This window comes from Morone saxatilis, unplaced genomic scaffold (genome assembly GCF_004916995.1).
Source record: "Morone saxatilis isolate NCDOM2014 unplaced genomic scaffold, NCSU_SB_2.0 Contig2, whole genome shotgun sequence".
Classification (NCBI taxonomy): Eukaryota; Metazoa; Chordata; class Actinopteri; family Moronidae; genus Morone; species Morone saxatilis.
The window spans coordinates 12,407,587-12,425,443 of record NW_023339762.1 but is presented as its reverse complement, the minus strand read 5'-3'; the positions used below and the strand labels follow the sequence as shown (position 1 = coordinate 12,425,443).

Below are 17,857 nucleotides of genomic sequence, written 5' to 3'. Positions count from 1 at the left end.
GGGGGGGGGGGACAAGAAGAAACAAAACAAGACAAAAAGGTTTGGACAACTCGTTATGAACCCCAAAAAAACACATTACAGTACAGAGAATGGCAACTCCCAAGCACACAGAACCACCCTCACTGGTTAGCACACTGAGAAAGAACACAACAAGGAGAACAGGAACACGTGTCACATGAGCACAGTGATCGACAGATTAAATTGCCACCCAAAGAGGCTTGACTATGTGGTGTCATGGTGAAAACAGTCAACGTGATTATATACACACACATAAAATGCAAAACATAAATACACACTGAAAAGGCTTTGATTTGCTAAAATAAGTGAGATCTGCAAACATCAAAGAGTATTACGGTCCATTTCAAATTGGGCTTACACTGTGCAAATTTACTAGGGGAAAAAAGAAGGGGTAGAAATTCATGGCCAACTGTCTCTGCTAAGAGGTTTAATCGTATACATCAACGCGAGAGCCTTGTGCTGCCTGCTATCTGAGGCTTTATGCAGTGAGAGCTATGTTGGAGATGCAACGACAGGCTAATTCCAGCCTTTGTAGAGTGTGATGAAGGAGGCGGTAAAGGAGGAGCTGAGCTGAGCAGAGCCGCCTGCCAGCTGAGCCCACGAACACCAGCAGCCAGTGGTTGCCAAGGCGACGGGCCATTGTGCCGGACTGCAAGTGCGGTGGCCCTTCACACTGAGATGCGGAGGCTGAGCGTAACAGTGACAAGAGGACAGGACTATGGGGAGGGAATGGGTGCCACTGGAGGTGAATAGCACTTGATTTGGGGGTGGAGGGGGTTAAAATGATGAAGTAGGGAGGGGCCTGTATAAATACTGGATGAGAATATGTACTCGGCTATGCTGAAGGTGCCGGCTGTGAGGCCAAGAACACTGTGCACTGTGAAAGCACACCTACCTCTGCTCTGACCATCTGGTCCCCGGAGAATTCGGCACTCTTCGATCTGCCCGAAAGACGAGAACATCATTCTGATCTCGTTCTCGCCGTATTTCTTTGAAACCATTCCGATGAAGAGCTTTCTGTCTTCTACCGCTGCAGAAGGATGAAAAAAGAGAACAGCTATTCAGTTAGACACAAACAATTATAGAGCTATGAAAGCGGCAGTTACATCCGGTGTTAAATCATGCACCTCTCTTTTTCTTGTTCAAGCTCTCTCCTTGTCATGCTGCCACATTTTCTGCCTCTCACTCAAGGTGCCAGCCTCTTGGTACAAATCTCTGCGACTTGCAGCTCTGTTTTCATCGGTGGCTACTTCTCTAGACAGATGACTATATCATCCATTTGTGCTCCCCTCCAGATCCCCTGTACCTGCTCTACTCTTTCTCCCCTTGGGGCCTTTTAAAGCCCTTAATCCTCCTAACCCCTGATACTATATCAGGGTTTACTTTAGCCAGCATATGCCAGTTTTTGGCTGCTATCATGTGTAGTTGTCCGGCAGGTGAAAATATCACTGGCCAAAATGCCCAGTGGGACAAAGCCAAATAAATGTATTAATTAATGGCATATTACATAGCCCAATAACGTGTGACCTATAAGATATGTTGCCAAGACAACCTAAATTATGCAAACTATTGCTGTCTTCCACCCTCATTGAGAGATTCACTTTTCTCAACAATCGTTCATCGGCTCCACTTCACATTTGGTGGGTATATTGCTGGGGACCCAAGGAAGTGCAATTGGTGCAATTTGGACATGTTCAGGTTCAAAATGAATAAACTTTGAATAAACTTTGAATAAACAGGCCCACAGCGTCTCTACTGCCGGCGGCGCTGTCAGCTGAAGAGTTGATCACACAACGCAGTAGACGAAGATAAGGAGATGTAGAAATACTGTTACATGTCTGTTAAAACAGGAGTTTAGTCACATTTCAGTGTAGTCGAGAGAGAGAGAGCTGTCCTCCATTTCAGTCAGTTCTCTCTCTTTCGGTTTAAAAGTAGGCTAATGTATGGTTATTTAAAAACATGTCTGCTAGTTGTTCTAAAAGTATTCAATGAATATTGGCACTAAATAGAAATTGTGTATTGCTGCACATTCCCTGAACTAAGTCTTTCTTGGGCTTTTGCATTTCTGCATTAAATAGAGACACAATCAAGCCCCCACCTTCTTTTAAAATTTCACACTTTTTGTCTTGCTCATGTACGATTTCTCAACAGATACCATTTCTCTACCATCCCATCCCTCGGCTGGTGTCAACATGGCATTTCACAGGAATCCACTTACCACTCGTTTTCTCGCTGTCAGCGGGTTTCATCTGGATAGGATGATGCATCTGAAATAAAGGGTAGAGAAATGGTTAACACCGCACCTGTCACCATTATAAAACTATGCAGGTGCTCAGCCTTGTAATCTCTCATCACAAGGGTCTCATAGCTTTACACTCACTCACCCACCCCACCCTCCATCTTCCAAGTATTTCTCTGCTTCTTGTTTTGTTCTCTCACTCTGAAACCATCATCCTTCACCACTGCCAGATTCAGGAGGAAGTGTCTATGAGTTGATGGCAAGGATCTAATTCTCCAGTATCCAATTTCACTTCTTGCTGTATCGCAGACTTGTGATTGAACTTATCGATTCTTCCTGTCAACATCCCTTATCTTCTTTAGAAGAATTTTACAGAGATAGTTGACAAGCAAGCCAGTTCTGTATTGCTTTCAAATGTACAGCCTGAGTTTTGAGAAATTTCACTCTCACACCATTAAATCTCATACAAAAACAACAAGGTGTGGCAAATCTAAGCTGTGAAAAAACTCATTCGAGTCAGCCTAACATCATCTGAACATGACGCCTTTTCTCAAGCTGCGTATGGGAGAAAATGGATGCAGAATTGCTGCAGGATCTGTCATTTCATGCCATTTAATGAGCACTATTGTCCAAGACGACTCATAGAACTTCAAATGAATATATTTTTAGCACATTTACCTGCCATGCGACACGAAAGAGAGGAAATAAATCTAACTGAGATGCCTGAGCAGGTTGTACTTATGAAAAGTGGTGGGTTTGTTTTTGACAAGCACTAAAGAGAAGCAGACAGATGGCCTGCTCAGTATGGGTACTGGCTAGCGTTACTGACCAAGGAGAGCAAGGCACAGAAGGGAGAGAAAACAGGAACAGGGAAACAAGCTTTTCCAATGTCACACAAACCAAACGCAGTCACTTGCAGTAAATGCCAGTAACAATATGACCGGGGATTGGGATTCGAGAGCTGAGCTGTTAGACCACACTTTATTTGAAATGTCTGACTGATTGATAGTCTTCCAGTGAAGAGCTAGGCCTGTATACTCCGCCTGCTACCCTCATTTATCAACCCAGTTCAATATTTACCTGTAACCTCAACGACGGTGGCTCCTTTTTCAATAGACTGGTATTGACTTAATCGACGGTTGGAGTTGTTTGGTATAGATTTAATTGATTGGAAGGAGAGTAATTTAGAACGGTGTATAGGCAGGGTAGATTTGTAGAGGTTTAACAAGCAATTGCACTTATTCTAGTTGACTGGGCTTTAATCTCTTTAGATAAATCAGGTAAGGAATTAAGAGACCACATTCACTAGGCTGCATTGTGCAAAAGACTTCAACTGGCTTCCTTTTATATCTCCAACTTTAGGAAATAAAAATGTAGATGTGCATCAATGATTCATGAAGACAAGCATTAATAATTTGTTCCACTTTGTGGCGATCGGGTCCTGTGCCTCAGTGAATAACCTGCTGCCTGGTCAAGCACATTTTACCTAATACCTGCGTCTGTGTGTATGTTGGGTCAGCTGGGTTATCAATTCAGTGTGCTGAGGTTTGGGCAGTCCTCAGTGTGGTGTTAGTGCATAGTGGGGGCTGAGCTATTTCTCAGGCCAGACAGGCGTTCAGTGAGCCGGGAGCTCATTATCGGCCAGCACACAGCTCACAGCCTGCACCAGGGATGTAGAGGGGCTCAAGCAGCTAAAAGCAGCCCATACTGTGCTTACTCACCCCACTTAAGGTCTTTATGTTGTGCAGTGCATTCTGGGCCTCCAGTGCGGCTTTTCTTGTATAAAAAGTTACAAAACAGCATCCTGCAGAGAGAAAAACAGGGACACACAACAAGCGGGGGGGAAAGAGAGAAGGAAAAAAAAAAAAAACAGCATTAAAAATGCAGCGCATACAGACAGTAAATGTAATACCACGACTGCTGCAGAGCAGGAATGAAACTAAATGGATGAGAGCATGTTCTCCACGCATCACATGTTAGAAACATGTGACAGGCTATTCATAGCACCAACTGTTAGATGCAGAACACAGCTCATGTAAGAGCTTGCAGCGAGGACAGTGGAGTAATGAGATAGTTGAAGGCTGCTGTGTGACACGGCCATAGAGATGACCACAGGGTTAGATAGCTGTCAGGAGGCACTGATGCACAGTCCGCAGGTCAGCACAGCCCGGGCACACCGGGGCACAGTACCAACACAACAACACATCAGAGAGAGTGGTGCCGTATTACATAAGAATCCAATCACATACAGAACGTACACACAGGAGACATGAAAACAACACAAAGAGACAAGAGGGAGCAGAAGTGAGAGTGAGGAAGAGGAATCATGGAGGAGAGGGGTGGTGGGGGAGGGGGATGAAGAAAAGAAAAGCGGGGGAGGGAAAGGAAAAAAAAAAAAAAGCCTCTCATCCTTCCGTCCCAGCAGACCGCCAGTGGCGTTCCAGCCTGTCAGTTTCACTGGGCTGGGGAAGTGGAGCACTGCAGCGTCTCTGACCTACATAGTGTGTATTATGCTGTTACTGGAGCTCCCAGGCCGCGGGGAGGGCTGTTGAACTCTAATATGCATCGAGCTGCTCCCTACTCTCTCTCACAACCAGCTGAGCTCTCTTTCTCTGCTGCTTAGCCCTGCCTCCGATTTACTGGAGCTAAATAAACCATCCAGAGAGGCGTGATAGTTATCAGATGATTTTTTTCATGACCTGCAGCAGACGTGACCTAAAAACCGCTGCAAATCTGATGGGTCCTCAAAAGATCCGTGGCAAAGTAAACAACCAACATGGAAGTGGGATTACAGCAATTTCAACGAACAAATCAAACTAAAGCGAGATTGATGACACAAGAAGGGGTTAAGGGTGCTTTATCTGCAATGCACATAAACATGAGCGAGATATCATCAGGCCGTTGTGCTTTGATAAAACTGACCCCACTTCTCCCAGGAGTAGTAGGACTACTGGGAAAGGAGGACGGCAGTGAAATGACGGGCGTGCTGCTGCAACATATTCACCTCAAACAGTCTGGGTGAGCCAAAGACCGCTGTGATCAGGCCAGATTATCTATTAGAATACATTAACATTGCATTAACATGTCAATAGGCCATCACAGCTGACACTCCACATAGAACAGGGGCGGGGTCTGCTAAAAAAAAAGGGTGCTTTGAACTCTTCAGCTTCCCAATGAAGTGCACAGTGTTGGCTGTATATTTACGTGCAGCATAATAAGCACCCTGGAGATTTTCTGGTAAATCTTTGAACACATTCAGGATTATTTGGTGACGTTAGTTGTGTGTACATCTTTGTTTAAAGATCATGTGAATCAACTGCTGTCCTGGTGACGCGGTGTGTTGCTTTTAGGGCCCTCACACACTAAAGGCTCTTTCTGACCAAACAGTCTGAGGAGTGAGGAGCTCTGGGAACTGAATAGAGATTGAAATCAGAAAGTAGAGGTTCCTTTTTGCACATTCCATTAAACAAATTATACAGCTAACCAGTTTAAAGGCAACGTTATTTAAGACAAGTTTTTTGCTTGTGTTCTTTTTATTTTACTGCTGAACGACTGACATTTGAATGGATGCTAGGAATAAAGATAGAAAGCACCAGAATGGTAAGATTTCTGTCTCCAAGTAGCAGCTTTGTTGTCTTTCACCCATAAAAAAAGAAAGGGTGGGGAAAAAAACAAGGAGAGACTGCGATAAATGGGTAAAATCACTGATTCACTACACTCAACTTGTCAGGCAAAACTACCTCTCAGACTTCAAACCCAGTCAGTGGAAAAGCAGCTTATCAAAAAGAGCCAAATAATGCCAGTGGTTTCGGATACACCTCAAAAACTACGGGTGACAGTTGGCCACCTTTAATGATGGCCGAACCGCTCCGGATGGCTCGGTGTGGCCACCAAACATACTCTGCTTAAGACACAAAGTCAAGCATCAAACAGGGTCCCACCACATTAAAACCGTAGAGAGGATTAGTGCCTTTAACCACGGTGAGTCATCCAACCATCAAGGGAATTGAAATTTGGGTGATGTCGCAAACCCAGGACAGTTGCATCAGGCAAACTGTCTTTTACTTTATTCACCTGCAGTTAGTTACGGGAGACTGAGCACTTCCAGTTGCACTTTAGAAACCTGCAGACAGCAGGCTTCTACTTCACCGTCTCCTCTAATTGCAACCTAAACTGAATCGCTCAACTCGAGCACCATTTCTAAGGTAAGCGCATCGATAAAGGTCTTAATGGAAAATTGCAGTTGAGTAACACTTCCTTCAATGTTGCTTTTAAACCAGAATGGCAAAGTAAAAAGAAAAAAATAAATCCACCGAGCAGGGTTATGGAAAAAAAAGTGGTTATTTTTTTAACCCTGAAACAAAAAGACTATTGAATTATCTCATCTGTAAGCACACACACAGCTGCACTGCGTGTGCAGACAGGCCGTAATGTGCACTACCTAAGGGAAATGTGCTGAAATGTGATGGCAGATGATGGGGCATTAACAGTTTTGTGTACGGTACTTGACCACTAAAAGCCAGGGAAATAAAGGGCAAAAAGGTGGCCATATAAAGGTCTAAGTTTCTGGCCACTGGAAAGTAACCAACTAATATTTAGATGCGGCGATTCATGATTATAACTAACAATTTATGTTTTAAATGAAAAATAAATCACTGACGCCAAGAAGTTTGATCCAAGTTGCAGGACCTCAGAATGTCTTAAAACTGTGTAAATACCAAATAAACATCAGTTCCTATAATATAAAATAGTAAAAAGGAAAGCAACCGTACAAAATAATGATTATCAATTGCAAATCAGTGTATTTGGTGTAACTGGTTAATGTAATGGATCAATTCAACGCACTCAACACTATATTTAAAACAAATCTGTTGGCATGGTTGAACAAACAATCCTTAAAATCATTCTGTGTCCTGAACTTACCTTTGCTCTGAGGGGGATTCTGGGTGCGGTCACGGAGGATGTTGATCTGGTGCACAGCTCCAAAGGGCTCAAACAGCTCTTTTAGTTCTGTTTCCGACCAGGAGCGTGGGATCTGTCCCACAAACATCTTGATGGAGTCTGGGTCTGGCTGGTCCAAGTGCTCCAGGGACCCGTTCATTTTGCTTCCGTTGCCGTTGCTAAGAGAAACAACAAAAGAAATCTGTTATTAGTGAACTAGGATCTAAACAAAATCGACTTTTAAAGTGTAAGTACTTTCTGTTGAAAACCTATGTATATATAGCAGTGTCGTTGATAGATTCAGGTCCCACATTTTAGTACAAAATATTTGAATTCCACATATTGCGCTATAAATGTGCATAGTGACCATCGTCTACTGGTTGAAATTTGACTATTGCAATCGAATTTTGCCATTTGCTGATCACCAGCCAAGCCCCACCTCCAGAACCCCTCCTCCTATAAAACCTCTCCCGACTCTGCACACTCAAGCTTGCTATGTAGCCGTAGCTTAGCTAACGTTACAACACAGGTAATACACAGAGACTTTTACAGACGTCCGTGAAATGTGCTTTTAGTGACAGTCAGAGCTGCAGCAGACTCTCTGCATCTCCAGCTGCTCATGGTTGGTTAGCTCAGTTTGCTCTGAACCGCTAGTTTAGCTAACACACACAAGTTTTTACCAATGACTCAGTGTGCTTCTAGTGACAGCGGACTCTGCGTTTCCAGCATGGACACACAGTCTGACATGAGCTGCTTATGGTCAGTTGGCTCATTTAGCTCCGTCTACCAGCAGCTGTGCTCGTGCTACTCTGAGCGGCAGGAAGTCAGCCACTCTGGCCCGTGTTACCTCCCGCGCCACGAGGCCACACCGCCTGTAGAATTCTTTCTAATCTACTGTGGGGCTCCTTGACATGAAAAGCTTTTGAAACCATTGAATAAGGCAACAAGGATTACAGGATGACTCAACACCTTGATATCAAAGTGGTAATCCTTAAGATCTGACACTTTTGCAAAATATCTATCTAAATTGGAGGTCAGTAACATAGTATTTAAGAAATGTGATTATTTCACTTTGGTAAAGCGGTTGTTAAAATGTCTAACATGTAACTAAAAGGCTTTAAAATCAGAAAAAGACTTGGAAGTCTTGGAAAAGGGCCTGCCAAGACAAGACATTGTTCAATTTCATCCTTTTTACATGATAGTGGTTACAATAATGCTGCCAGAACAAGTAGTTCCAGCAGATCTGAAAAGAAACAGCCAATTGACAGGTCTGCCGGAGGGGATAAACACAAGTGTGCTGCAGAGTTCGTTAAACTGAGAGGTCACAAAAACACGCAAAACCAGTTCTACTTCAAAGTGGGTCAGGACTATTTGTTTAACACAGTAAAAACATCTGCATTTTCCAGGTAATGAAGAGAGGTAGACAAATGTTTGTCTTAGAATTTAAAATTTTATTTATTTAAGTCTTCATGAGCTTTTTCACAGCAGCCACTTTGACATGAAATAGTAGGGTAAACACAGGTGATACAAATAATACCCATGACCGTCCTATTTCATGTCAAAATGGTTGCGTGTTTTAAATTATTGTCAGAAGGATTTACAATGCATTTGCCTTCAATAAAAGCTAAATCAGTCAATTAAATATTGTTTTGGAAGGCAGTTTCAAAGACTCTTCAAACCAGTTGTAGTCCTTTGGGCAGTGACAGTAAGAGCAGTAACAATATATTGGATTTTAGCAATATACATAAATACAGTTACAAGAATGATGATCAAGTAGCTAAGCGTTTTTCTCCTCCCTTATTTTTTACAGTTTTAACAAGCTTGTTGTTGTTGTGCTAAATGAATCGACCGTATGTGTGAAACCGGTAACCAAATATACCAGGCGCCAAATGGGTTATAGAGCACTAAATCCTCTGCAGTGTGACTTGTTAACATGTGCACACTGAAGTAGATGCTGAAACAATATATTGTTTACAATAATAAACTCTGAATTGCAGAGTCAACAGCATATCGAGAAACAATCTGGGTGGCCGGGGTAGTAGCGCTATAATGGAGATGAGTGAAACACTAAATCGTGCCATTTTCCTTTCAGGCAAGCCTTAGGGACAGAGAATCAATACTCACCAGTGTACCTACGACTACAGCACCTTTGTCTCTCTCACACACAAATGTTTCCTAAAAGGCGCTGGAAATCAGGGAAGAGGCCAAAGCTACAGCCACCCCCCGGTGTCGAGGCAGGGGAATCATGTTAAGCACAAAGTATCCCTCCCAATACACAATGTAGCAGCACGGAGGATCAGGAAGGGCCAAGGATCACAAATACAACACAAAAACTACAGATTCAAAATATTATCGGCACACAACCACACAGTACCAAATTCTGACAAAAAGATACACTAATGTAAAAAAAGGATTTTACACAGACCTTTGGACACGAGCCATCCATCTTTTACAAATTGAGCCCAGCCGTTCTGCAGAAACACCAAACTCCTTGAGGGACTTAAATGACATACTAACAAATCACACTTCAGATTTTTTTCCCCCTTCTGATATCCAACTCCACACCTCAGTACCACTGGTTTTTTTTCTCCTGGAGGCTGTCAATACATTCGAACGATGACATATAAACATAAAAAAAAAAGAAGAAAAACAGCTCCAGTAAAACAAAAGCCTCTCTCCACCAAAAAAAAGGGGTGAGTGCCCCCCTCCCACCAGCTCCGACAGCTAAAGGAAAACAGCACTGCAGAGCTCTAAACCTCCAAGAATGGCTGGTTAGCAGGCAGAGATTTTGCGGTACATCTCCTCCTCAGGCGCTTTGGCGATGGTACAGAGAGTAACCTACAGCTTCTTCACCACAGCGCGGGAACAATCACATATTGTTCCCCCATGCTGGAGAACACTATTCACCGTTCCTCTACAGCACAATGGGCCAAGTCAGAGCGATGCTTTGGAACACATCGAAGGCTACGTCTGCTAAGGCCACAGCACTGGTGGGTGACACCATTTATCCAGTTTTGCCAGTGGCACTCCGACGCCATTTTGCTGTGGGCCCTTTGATGAAATCTCGCTGTAGGAACGGCAAACCTCGTTTGAAAACTGGGTTTGTGTCACAGCGTTCGACAACATGACGGCTCCAAATCAACTCCGTTTGAACACTGTCTCCTTAACGATCATTCAATTCTCAAAACCCCCTGCAACTACGTACCGTCTCCTCTACGCAAGAGACCGTTGGAGACAAATGTAACTGCAATGATTCAACGTTTGGCCCCAACCACAAATTAATTGCATTAATTACTGCATAAGTATCGTTATGTCGCACATTTATATTACTCTAGGAAGTTAATTAAATTAGTAATTCAAGTAATAAAACTCACTCATTAAAATTGTTTTCCTCAAAGTGTAGTTACATCATGGAAATATATTGTACAGTGCACGAGTGCACAGACACATTAAACTGTTTGGACCACTCGAGAGAGAAAGGAGCAAGAACAGAGAGAAAGGTGAAAAAATGCCAGAAACTATAGAAGTTTAGGGAATACCTCAAGTTAAAAAGCCCTCATGCTGCTGCAGTAGCCTTAAAGATATAGGTCGACATTTTGGGAAATATGAATCTCTTTCTTGCTGAGACTTGGAAGAGAAGATATGACTCTCACATCTGTACGGTAAATATGAGGCTACTGGAAGCAGCCAAAGACTTAGCGCGAAGAACAGAAAAGAGGGGAACCAGCTATCTTGGCTCAGTTTGAAGGATACAAATTCAATTTATCAGCACCACTAAAGCCCAGTAAGTTACCGTTCCTGGACAAGAAATAGTGAGGTTTCAACTCTTGCTAAGAAACCAAATAAGCTCATTTCCAAACATGTCAATCCACTCCTTTTAGGGCTGCCCCTGAAAACTTTATGATTCAAAGTCAGTCGAATGTTTTTGCACTTTTATCTTTTAGTTGTGTCACTGTACACAGAGCAATGCAGAAGCGACAGCATGGCAGGTTGTGAACTTTACAAACTGAGTTTCAAAATGACCACAAAACTAACTGTGATGGAAGCGGAGAAGGGTTTTAGTTAAGGGGGGTAGTGTGAAGCCGGATAGAGGGGCAGCAGCTGCCCCGACACTCTCTCCTCTGGTCAGTGAAGTCAGCCTCCTCTACTGCAGCCTATGAGCAATAAAAACAATTTATATACAATACAATGTTTTAACATCACAGATATCACTGAAAGGCATTCAAATGTGAGGTTGGCTAAAACATGCGTCTTGTCGCATTTCAACCACAACTGCTGATATAGGAGTTAAATGTGGCGCTGAACTGAAAAAAAGAATGAATAGTCATCATACTGAACAGCGAAATCGAGTCGGTACAGCCCTGACTGCATTCAAAGGTGAAGTGATTAACTGTGGCTAGCCCTGCTAGCTTAGCTACCATGAAGGTGACAGCTGCCTATGAGGATCAGTATCTGCCAGACTGCCAGTTTTAAGTGACACCTGCTGATCTTTAAAGCAGTATCTATCAGTGGAACTAGAGTGTCAAGCCGTTTAAGCAGCATAATGTTATGTCAATACAGCAGTGGCATTATGCCAATATAAAGCTACTGGCTACACCTTAGTATACTGGCAACAGTTCTTACAGGGGTCGTTTCTTCAGTAGAAATGAGTTTCAAGTGTTCACATTAGGATCAATAACCAGGACATTGTTTCAGAAACTGCTGGTACTTTTGTTTTTTTATAATTGCCACAAACAAAATGTCATTGACCTCTTGTATTGTGACAGCAAAAACCTCAAAACAGACACTGCCTCTCAAAACCTGAGCAAACATAACCAACGTATCCGCGTGGCTTGAAACCACTGTAGTAAGTGAGCAAGTAAACCAGCACTATAAAGCCTTACACTACAGTTAAATCACAGCTTTTTGCTAAGATTTGCCTGTTCTAGCTAAGCACGGGCGGCTATCTGCTTAAGCATCGTATCCACTTTATCCCCCCCTCACATACACATTATTGTAGGGACTTAAACTCCCCAAACTACCCGGCAGAGCGCTCCCGGACAGTACTGATGAAGTCTTTTGCTGAGTTTCCACAAACAGCGCTGCGATGTGGCAGCTCATCGTGCTCCAAGACGCCTTGCAGCAGCTGACGAGTCGTTCAGAGCCGGAGCCACGACGGCTGCATGCTTACTGCTGCACCACCCATAAAAACAGGTGATTTATCTGGACCATGTGTCGGTCCTGTTGGTGAGCTCTGACCGCGCAAGTATGCCAGCAACACCTTTGCTGTGCCCATAATAGAAAGCTGGCCAATTTGCCTAGTAATGCGCATGATTTTGAAAGCTCAGCATTGTGTGTTAGGACGTTACTCATCGCCAAACCATCAGGGGTCACAGCAGCAACACACGTCACGTGGTTTTCTTTTGTCACCACTGCTGATGGAAGGCAACCTCACTGCACCCAGTTACTTGTGGTCAAGGAACATTTTTCTTAAGTGTTATTTGGCACTTGCAATATCAACTAAACGACCACTGTGTTGCTTTAATTAAAACACAGATTAAACCGGTCTAGTCAGGGCAGTGTTACACATAATGCTGAGTTTTAAGTAATAGACAAACTCTTCTGCCTTGGGGGGTTTTGGCAACCAGCAACACAATGCTGTCATGCTTTGTTGGAGATTAAAAAAAAAAAAAAAAAGAGTCAAAGTTCACATGGACACTAATCATGCTTCTCAGAAAAAAAAAGAAAAATCAGTCCAGTGAAACAGCTGTTTGCAAGTAATACCCTCAAAATTCATGAGTTGCTTTTTCTTTCAGGAAACCAATGGCCTTATAAGCTGATTCAACAAGACACAGAATGCCTCTAATGCCTTGGTAATATCTTTGACAGCTGTCAAGTAGAACATAAAGGCTCTCTCTTCCAGCTCCGTCTATTTTCTCCTCTACGACAAAAAGAGACAGAATATTCGTTGACAGGTTGAATAAGGTTTCATGAGCTTGATATAAAAATATCCTCCTGACAGGCGGCTTCAAGTTGTAACTTAAAAATTGGTCACAGAAAACAGCAGCAGGATTTAAAGGTGTGCTGTAGGAGGCCTGAGCGAGAACCACCAGGACCCGTGGCTCAGGTTTGAGGGGGAAAAAAAACAACAAATGACAAACAAGAGTGGATGTCGCTTGAGGCCAGAAAGCACAAACAGGAGGACTGTGTGCTATCTGATTTCCATACCAAGTAGTCGACCCTAATCAGCACATTGTGGTTCTGATGAGAAGTTATTAAAATATTTTCCTCCAGGCATTACCTCCAATTCAGCACAATATGGCCTGATTTCATTGTTGCATTACCCCTAATGAAGACAGACGTGTTCAATCAGCCTCTGAATGGGCCGCATGTTAACAGACGGCCAGAAACTGATGACAAGGCCCGCCCCATTAGACCCATAATCACCCCAAGGGTCCCCGGCGGTTATGGATGACGCTGCTAAAGTAAAGCTCGTGTGAACCAACAGTCAAACATCCAAATAAATAAAACTCTGCTCACGCCTCAGTCCGTATCAGGTGGAGCATGAATTTAAAGGTGGAGCTCACCGGAACGGGAGCCGGCATTACCAATGCATCTCAAATGAAGAGACAAACAGCTCGCTAAAAGCAGCAATTACACTTGATTACTTTGACAGTGTGCATGCTGCCCTGGCTTACTGAGTCATCCATTATCCTAACCTGTGGTAGGCAATAGAACATCTTTAATTAATACAAAACTCCCTTATTAAAACATGTCATTTTTGCCTTCAGTTAATGCTAACAAATGCAGCACATTTTCCTGCGAGTTTGGCCGTGTTCAAAACCACTCCCTGATTCACCACTTCACACTAAAACGGGATTTTGGACACCTCTGCGTTTTGTGTCACAATAGTAATTGTGGGATTGTAAGCTGAAAGAACTGTACATGCCATGGACACCGCTTTTTTTTTTGTTCCTTGCTGGAATTAGGACTCCAGTAAATGCTGGACCATTAGAAAGCACACCATAAAGTAAATAATTTGCAATTTCTGGAACAGCTACTACTGCGCACAAAAGCTTTCTGCCACACTAAGGCATCAATCAATCTAAAAGAGAGCTTCTCTTGTTGTCACATCCCCTCAATCCAATCCATTACTGCTACTCTTGACTTGTCCACTCAAGAAGAGCCTTTTCAACTAAACAGCTGATTCCACTTCATGCAGACTGCAGACACTGACTTCTAGGCCACAGGCAGGCTGAGCCGAACGGTGCATAATCTTGAAAAAATCATGGTGAGTGATATCAGATTTTGGACTCATACTCTCCAACATACCATAGTTTATTCTGCTGCTTCAACAACCTTTGGTGGAGCCTTTGTGCATTACCAGCCACACAGTACTGACAATTTCACTGATGTGGTGAATGCATCTCGTCTTACATAACCCTGTCCTACAATATCTTGTTTGCAAAGCGTGCAGAAGAATTTGTTCAACCTTCGATCACACCTCTTTACATAGGGGCCGTGATTATGAGCGTTTCAAGGCTGTGCGTGTAGTTCCAGGACAGTCAGTCATGTAATTATTGCCACGCAATGCTATCAGCAGCAGGAGCGGAGAAACAGGTGACAGACAAGATCAGAGCCCTCTTGGCTTAAAACATCTGGGCTGCATGGCACTGTCCCACCGCCAGCGCCACCCTTACAGTGAGGGGAGAGAACAGAACAGCTGGCCCGAGCAGCCCCGGACCCCGTGCCAAGATCCTACACTTCGCACAGATCAACAGCTCCCTGGCCACAACAAAAGGGATCACTGTGACGCTTAGCGTCCTGACATAGCAGTACGGCTGCGTTGGCTGCCAAAGGATCACCATTAAGCCCTGATAGTCGCTCTCACCGTCAACAATCAGAAGGGATAAATCAATCAAATACAGCTGGGGTGAGATCGAGCCGCTCATGTCTCCAAGTCCTACAGATTGGATTAAAAAAATAGCCTTTACAAGTGTGGAATGTTATTTTTATTTTTATTAAACCATTCATTGGTTCATTTGATTTGGGATTATAATCAAAAAGGTAGGGCTGCAGCAAATTATTTTCATTAAAAATTAATCGACTGCTTCTCTACAAAACGTTGTCGTTTAAAGCGTCCATGACAATTTCCTAAAGTGCTAAAGTCCTCAAATTACTTGTTTTGCTCAACTAACATTCATTAACCTTAAGATATACACTTTACTGTCATACTAGACAAAGAAAAACAGCCTTCTTCCAATTGATAGTGGAATTAGAGAATATTTGGCATTTTTGATTGAAGAATTGCGATGATCTTTTTTTTTTTTAGGTTAATCAACTGTTTCACAGTCAATAGAACAAAAAGGATACAAAAACACAGGTCACTGACTGATAGGGATGGCTGCAGGGTCAACCACACTGACATAAGTTAATGTAAAAACTATTCATTATTAAGTTAATTAATTAAAGCTGGTTAGAAGAAATACCCTGACAAGACAACAGCTTGGTCGTGGCATTTCCCGAAGTGCAAGCTCATGAAAATCAAACGACCAGGCCCATTTGTTTGCCACAAACTAAAAAGATAGCCCTCTTGAAAGTGCCAACCTTTAACTTTTTAAAGTCCTGTGAAAGGGAGGCTGTGGTTGTTTTGTTGAAAGTGTCTCAGTCAAACAGGATTAGCTGTTATATCGACAGGACCGCGTTATAATATGGACCTCTGTGCTCGGCGAAAGTCTTCCTCTCCCTTGTTTACATGCCCTGTCACAAGGTGTCCATTAATGGCTCAATAATGTAGCAAACCACGTGTTTTCTGCCATTAAGTAAGCACTCTCAATTCAACATGGACGAGGGGCTGAATCTGCAGCTAACGACGCTGAGCTAGCTCCAGTGCTAGCGCAGAGACACGGGGAGGAAGCCGACAAACCAGGTTTACTTGCTGCTGCTTCGACTTTCGCCAATAAAGCTGGAAATAAACCGCCCCGATATCGAGACAGTGGCAACACATATCCGCAGCAAACTTCACGTCCACTTAATGTAGTGGCTAACTCAAACGTACGTCCCTTTAACCCGCCGATAAGTGTTTTAAAACCCTTACCTTTACGACCGAGCACACGCTACTTGCTCATTTGCATCCAACTAAACAACAAAAAAAAAAAGGCGGTGCAGTATTTGTACAAGTAACACAAACACACACCTAGGTTTGCTGTTCTCTTAGAGCTAACTAATCGATGTTTTTATTCCTGGACTGATAACCGAAACGTGTGGTCTCCGGAAGCACATGTCACTTGACTATTGTAGCGCGCCTCGTATCCGATACCGTCGCTAGCGAAACTGCGTTTTTCTCCCCAGTCACTTCGAGTAATGTGTGTTAGGCGTGTTACATCTACTTTACTCCACTTCTCCCGTGGTCACACCCCGTTATTATCCAAGTTAGGCAAACTACTTCAACTCCAGGTGAGCGTGATTAGCTTCACGTTAGCATCCCGGCTGAGCTAACGTTAGCTTAACTCCCCCCCCCCCAAAAAAAAAATAAAATAACTGAACTGTGTTTTCTCTTCATCTTTACAAATGCCAGTCGGTAAAATATTCGAGTCGCCGACGGAGAGAGAGAGGTGTGAACGTAAAATCGATAGTTACTATTACTTACATTGTGTCGCTCGAAGTCATTAACCGACTTTCGGCCAGAGGGTGGAAATCCAGGTTGTACGTCGAAGTCATGCTCAAAACAACGTCTATCTAACAATGAGAAGCGACGTCCGCTCAACTCCGGCGAGACGGCGACAAGACGAAGCAGAACAGGTGCAAGGGAGAGGGGGGGGGCGTCTTCTTCAAAACTGCATGAGAGAGCGAGAGCGAGAGAGAGAGAGAGAGAGAGAGGGGGCACCGATATCCGCCTTATTCCTCCTTCCTCCTAATTTCTCTCTCGTCCCCCCGACTGAAATAAATTGAGGCAAGCCGCTGTCACACTGCACACCGAGCTGCAGCAAACCAGAGGCGTGGCCTCTTCAACAAAAGTCTGAAACCATGCTGCCTGCTGCTCAGCAAGCCTCACAGCGCCTCTACCCCCCCTGTAAAATGACTGTAATGTCCCTTTAGGGGCTGGCACGTGGTATTCTATGGAGAGTTTACTGACCTATTTGTAGTTTATTCTAGTTTATCTGCTATTGCATCACCACTATATTGGTCCAGTGTGAGCCCTTGTGTGTCCTGTAGCTTTTTTTTTTTAAATTTAAATTGAACATAGAAAATGCACAAGTTTATTGTGAAGGAAGGTTTGGTCTGTGGATTAGTCACTGATCTAATGATCCTGATTAGAGAGCCATTTAAAATGTGTGTATATATAGTACCCAGGTCATTACCATCATGATTAATAATGCTGTTCCGCTTCCCATAATTTCTCAGGAGTCTAAATAAGGCACCTGGCTTGTTTTTATTGGATTACGCAAATAATCAAGACTATTTTCCAGCTTGTTTATTGCCTTCTTTTGCACCACGGGTCCATACATCTCTTCCAATCAAAAGTGAGGTGATTAAAATGCAGTTTTGCTTTCTCCACAGGGTCATAGGTCATGCTCCCCTTTGTTTTGGGCTGTTGTTTCCCTAGGGGGAAGGGGAGCCTATCTTCTTTTGTTGTGCTGGACTCACAGGGCGAGGCCTCTACACTTGGGGGGGGTGGAG

At 43.4% G+C, this 17,857-nt stretch overlaps 1 protein-coding gene across 3 annotated transcripts in view; it reads right to left on the bottom strand.

Moving 5' to 3' along the window:
* LOC118330068 (CUGBP Elav-like family member 2) overlaps positions 1 to 17,161 on the bottom strand; it is a 28,981-nt gene extending 11,820 nt beyond the window's left edge. Inside the window, exons 1-5 of one of the 3 annotated variants that reach the window (XM_035664457.1) lie at positions 16,827 to 17,161; positions 7,181 to 7,377; positions 3,979 to 4,061; positions 2,237 to 2,285; positions 914 to 1,048 (exon numbers count right to left, since the gene is read on the bottom strand). In XM_035664457.1, coding sequence (XP_035520350.1) covers positions 914 to 1,048; positions 2,237 to 2,285; positions 3,979 to 4,061; positions 7,181 to 7,377; positions 16,827 to 16,897 — 535 coding nt within the window. In that variant the 5' untranslated portion in view covers positions 16,898 to 17,161. Of the gene's footprint in view, positions 1 to 913; positions 1,049 to 2,236; positions 2,286 to 3,978; positions 4,062 to 7,180; positions 7,378 to 16,274; positions 16,439 to 16,826 lie in introns of those variants that run through there. The other 2 variants (XM_035664456.1, XM_035664458.1) reach the window with 2 other exon arrangements.
* Between the last annotated feature and the right edge of the window lie 696 nt (positions 17,162 to 17,857).